The sequence below is a fragment of the Lipotes vexillifer genome, unplaced genomic scaffold, assembly GCF_000442215.2.
Source record: "Lipotes vexillifer unplaced genomic scaffold, Lipotes_vexillifer_v1.1 scaffold717, whole genome shotgun sequence".
Taxonomy (NCBI): Eukaryota; Metazoa; Chordata; class Mammalia; order Artiodactyla; family Lipotidae; genus Lipotes; species Lipotes vexillifer.
Genome location: NW_006798707.1, coordinates 1,128,985 through 1,133,843, shown reverse-complemented (window position 1 = coordinate 1,133,843; position 4,859 = coordinate 1,128,985). Strand labels below are relative to the sequence as shown.

General features: G+C 62.3%; 1 protein-coding gene across 1 annotated transcript in view; it reads right to left on the bottom strand.

Moving 5' to 3' along the window:
- EMILIN1 (elastin microfibril interfacer 1) overlaps nt 1-4,859 on the bottom strand; it is an 8,223-nt gene that overhangs the window by 1,927 nt on the left and 1,437 nt on the right. Inside the window, exons 2-5 of the mRNA XM_007470816.1 lie at nt 4,543-4,668; nt 3,861-4,081; nt 779-2,698; nt 294-410 (exon numbers count right to left, since the gene is read on the bottom strand). Coding sequence (XP_007470878.1) covers nt 294-410; nt 779-2,698; nt 3,861-4,081; nt 4,543-4,668 — 2,384 coding nt within the window. The remainder of the gene's footprint in view (nt 1-293; nt 411-778; nt 2,699-3,860; nt 4,082-4,542; nt 4,669-4,859) is intronic.

Below are 4,859 nucleotides of genomic sequence, written 5' to 3'. Positions count from 1 at the left end.
AAAAAAAAAAAAAAAAAAGAAAAGGAGGAAGAGATAGGGTCCATTCTGTTCAACCTTATAGGCTAGGCCATCGTCTTCAACACAGCAGTGAGGCCACCACAGCCAACTGGCCAACACAGTGACTATCCTAGCTCCTAGTCACTTTCCTAGTCACTGTCAGCCATGTAGGAGCCCCAGTTCCTTGCCACTTTCCCCCCTTCTCTGTCCAGTTCAGAGTAGAATGTCAAGCCCGGGGCAGCTGGGGTTGGGGCTGGGAGTAGCCCTGGCTGCAGCAAGGATCTCAGCCCACATACCTGGTGGTCCGATGGGCCCCTTTTGTCCATCCTTGCCTGGAGGTCCCGGAGGTCCGGCCGGGCCTGGGGGTCCCTGTACCCCGGGAGGCCCTGGTGGCCCAGCCTCACCTGCAGGACCTACAGTGACAAAACTAAGTTGAAGGAGAGCCGTAAGAAGGAGTTTCCAAAGGACAGGGAAGGTGGTGGATCCAGGGACAGGGTGATGGGGCCCCTCGCTGCCCATGCTGGGTACCTAGCTGGCAGAGCAGCACCCCTCCTCCACCCACAGGCCGTCTGAGCCGTCAGGGGAGGGCGGGGAGCTGGGACCTTGGATCATCTCTTGTGGACAAACCAAGCCCTGGGACAGAGGTGGGTCTGCAATTCATGCTGGGCAGGGCAAGGAGAAAGTGGACGAGGTTAAGGCTGGGCTGTCGCAGGGTCAGGGGAGGAGAAAGAAAGGACTTGAAAGGAGTGCCCCCACCCCGTGCCTCCTCTTGCCCCCTCACCAGTGAGGTCCTTCAGACTGAGCTGGTGAAGCCGGTCCTCCAGGAGCAGCAGGGAGCTGTTAAGGGCGCTGAGCCTCCTGCCTAGGCCGGCCTGCCCCCCTAGCAGCTTCTCCAGCAGGGCTGCCTGTGTCTGGCTGGTGCTGTTGGTTTCCCGTAGCCCAGCCCAGAGCCCAGCCACGTGTCTGGAGAGGCCTTCGCGCAGGCCCTGCAGTCCCCCGGCCACCGCGTCCAGCCGCTCACAGACTCCCTCCAGGCGGCCCAGTCGCCCCTCTAGGCTGGGGCACTGGCCGGCCTGTGCCTGTCCCTCTTCCAGGCCTCGGAAGCGCTCCTCACTCTCTGTAGCACGCTCTGTGGCCTCCTGCTGCAGCCTGTTAATCTCAGAGATGATACGGTCCTTGGTGGCTCCCAGGTCAGCCAGATCAGCACCCTGGCCCTCCACTGTGGTCTGGAGCTCATGCAATGAGTCATTGAGGGAGCTGAAGGTGAGAATAACCTCGGAGAGCTCTCCCTGCAGGGCCTGGAGGGCTGAGCCTGAGCTGCCCCCGAACACACTGAAGCCATCCAGAGGCCCACGGCTCGGTCCCCCAACACCCGGGCCGGCCCCAGGGCCCCGCGCGGGTAACAGGGGGCAGGAGCAGCGCTCCACACCATCCCGAAGACGGCCCAGCTCCTCCTGGACACCACCGCAGGCGCCACAGCCCTCATCCCCACGGGCCTGCAGCAGCCCCTCCAGCTGGCCCAGCCGCGCTGCTGTGAGATTCAGCTGCAGTGTGAACTCTGCAGCCGTCTCATCCAGCGCATCGACACGACCCTGGAGCTGGCCTGCGACCCCTTGCAGTCCCTCCAGCGTGGCCTGCTGGGACTCCCCAGCTGCTCCCAGCTTGTGCAGGCCTGAGCCCACCAGCTGCAGTTGCCCCTCGCTGTCCAGCACCCTGCGCTCCAAGGCACTGAGGATCTCGCTGACCTCGGAGCCCTGCTCGCCCGGGGCCCCAGAGCAGAGCTGCCCACATGCCTGCACAGCCCCTGCCACCTGCTCCTCCAGCAGAGCCAGCCGCCCCCCCAGCTCCCCGCTCACATTGGCCAGCAGCCCCTCCAGCTTCTCTTGTTGGCCCCGGGCAGCAGGCAGCCAGTGGCCCAGGCCCCCGGGAAGCCCCCGCCAGCCCTCCTCCAAGGGGCCCAGGGTGGAGTTGAATCGGTCCTCCAGGCGAGCGAGGCGGGACGCTAAGCTGGTATAGCCTGGGGGCTGGCCCCCCTGCCCAGCTGCTACTCCCAGGTTGGCACCTCGCCGCCCACTCAGCACTGTCACCGAGCCAGCCACCACATCCAGCCTCCGCTCCAGTTCAGCCAGTCGCCGGCCCAGCTCTGGAGGGCAGCACTCCGGAGGGGGCCAGCGGCCCAGGGCCTGCCCAGCGAGCTGCCGCTGCCGCTCCTCCACGGAGGCCAGTAGCTTCTCCAGCGCTCGCAGCCGCTCCCTGTCCTCCTGCTGCTGCCGGCGGAAGCCATCCAGCCCCGCCAGGCACACAGAGCAGGACTCCTGCAGCCGCTGCTCCAGCTCCCGCAGCAGCTCCTCGCTGTGGCCGGGAGGGGCCGGGCTTGGGCCCAGAGCCCTGCTGCCACTGCTGCCGCCACCACCGCTGTGATGGGTGTTGAGATGGCCCAGCTCCTGGTCGTGGGTGGAGACGCGGTTGTCCAGGAGCTGCAGCTGCTGCTGTATCTCGTTGAGGGTTTCGTGCACACCAGGGCGGGCAGCTGCATCTGCGGGCTGCTGCCTCCCATTAAAAGCTGTCTCCACAGCTCTCTGGACGTCTTCCGTCAGGCGCCCACTCAGTCCCTGCAGGACACCCCGGAGGCCCTGCAGCTCCTTCGTCAGGCTCTGCACCTGCTCCTCCAGCTGCTGCACCTTCTGTGACTCCCCAGGTCCTGGCAGAGAGGGGAAGGCATAAGGTCGAGGGGCTAGGCCTCAGAGCTCAGTGCCTGCCTCCTACGTCCTGCGCTCCCCAGCTCCAACAAGAGGGCAGAGGTCCCAGCTGATTCGGCCATTCCTTAGCTGCGTGACTTGGGCAAGAAAAGATGGTAGGAAACTCCATTCACTGAATGCCTTTAAGCCACATGTGTACCATGGCTCCTTCCCGCATCCAGCAACTCCATTGTGCAAATACCATTAGTTCTTCCCATTTCACAGACTGGGAAACAGAGGACCAGAGAGGTTAGTTAATTAACTGGGCCATGGATGACAAGTTTAATAAGTGGCAGAGCCAAGTTTCAAACCCAGGTCGTCCATCAGACCACCAAGGCCAGGTCCTTTCCACCTTCCAGAATGCCTCTTAACTGTATGGAAACTGTTTCCACATCTGAAAAAAGGGAATGATACTATGTCACTCCCTCAGGGTGAGTGAAATGCGGACGTGGGGTAGGAACCTCTCCACAGCACTACAGGGACAAACAGGGCTCCGAGGCAAGCTGCGGGGGATCTGGCTGGATGGTGGGAGAATCAGCCAGAAGTTCCTGTTTCCATAATTACAGCACAGCTATCTCCCTGGCAGGCAAACACAGCACATCTGCAGGCCGGCAACGGGGACTGATGCATTCTGGGACCTGCAGTCTCCAGAGGCCACAGAGGGGCCTGGGACCTGTAGTTGGCTGCAGTGCATGCTAGGACTTGTAGTCTCATCTGTCTATCCCCTTGGACCAAGCTTCTCCAAGGAATTCCCCCTTCCTCCGCAGCTGTTCCCAACTAGGAAATATCTTGGCCACACGTGGGCGTGAACAAGCACATTCTCTTTTTCTGCCTTCTTTTTCTCTGGGTCTCCACTCAATCTCTCTTCTCTGTGTCACACACACACACACACACACACACACACACACCACACACGGACACAGACACGGACACAGACATATTCTCCCTCTCTCTTCTCTCTCTCTTTCTCTCTCTCTCGCTCTCGCTCTCACGCATGGGAAGGGATCTCATTAACTCCCTTCTGTCCCCTCTTCTGACCTGGAGCAGGGGTTCCCCGCAGCAGCCTGGCCCACGCTTCCCCCAGCACCGTCTTCCCCTCCTCTCCCCAGCAGCTCCGGTACTCACCTTCCCCACCCAGTCCACTCAGGTGGTTGCCCGCACTGGAGCCCGAGAGGTTGGGGCGGGCGGGCCGGGGCCGGGGGCGCGGCGTGGTGGGTGCAGGGCCCAGCGCCGGGGCAGGGCCCTCGGCACAGTCATCGCCCCCATAACCCTGGCAGCACCTCCACTCCATATCCGTTACTGTTTTGTAGGCCACGCGGTAGCGAGGGCGGAGGAAGCTGCGGTACCTGGGAGAGGCAGAGGGAGGCCTCTTGACTCCTCCCTGTCCTGTAGTGATCCCGGCCCCTGTCCTCAGACATGAGCAGCCGCTGGTGGACTAGACCTGTCCCTCAGGCTGGGTCCCCCTTACTGACCAGCATGTGGCCTTGCTCAGTTGACAGTTTTCAGCATGTTGGCCAAGGGCCAAATCCCTATTCTTCCTCCCCTTGTCCTGTGCTGGAACTTTGAACTCCTCTCCTTGACTGTGACCCAGCCCGGAAAAGGCATTCCAGGGGCTGGCAGGGTGGTCCAGGTAAGTTTGCCCTCAGTATTCCACCAGCCAAATTGCTGCTTCAGCATCTCCTCAGCTGGCTCTGACCGAAGCCCCCGGTCCTGCCCCTTGCTACCTGCTTGGTACAAATGCCCCCAGTTGGCCGCCCTAGCCAAGCCCCAACCAAGTGCACATCCCTTGGCGGGGGGAGGTGCTCACATGATGCTGTGGGAACACTGGGGCTGGCCCCAGCCACAGGGCTGGTAGTCAGGCTTGATGAAGGTCTCCACTCCATCCTCAAGGACACAGCTCACTGTCCGGGTCACCACGTAGGCACACCAGTTCCTGCAGATACAACCCCACGTGGGCCCAAGATCCAGAGACACATGCCCCCAAGGAAGGCCCAGGGGGCTACCAGAGGGGCGGAGGGAGGGTCAAAACATGAAGGGCCCCTGGGAACGGTGGGAGCCAGGGCTTTGGCAGGGGCAGCTCACCCCCCCGCCCCACCTTCCTGTGCAGCAGGGATCCATAAAGAC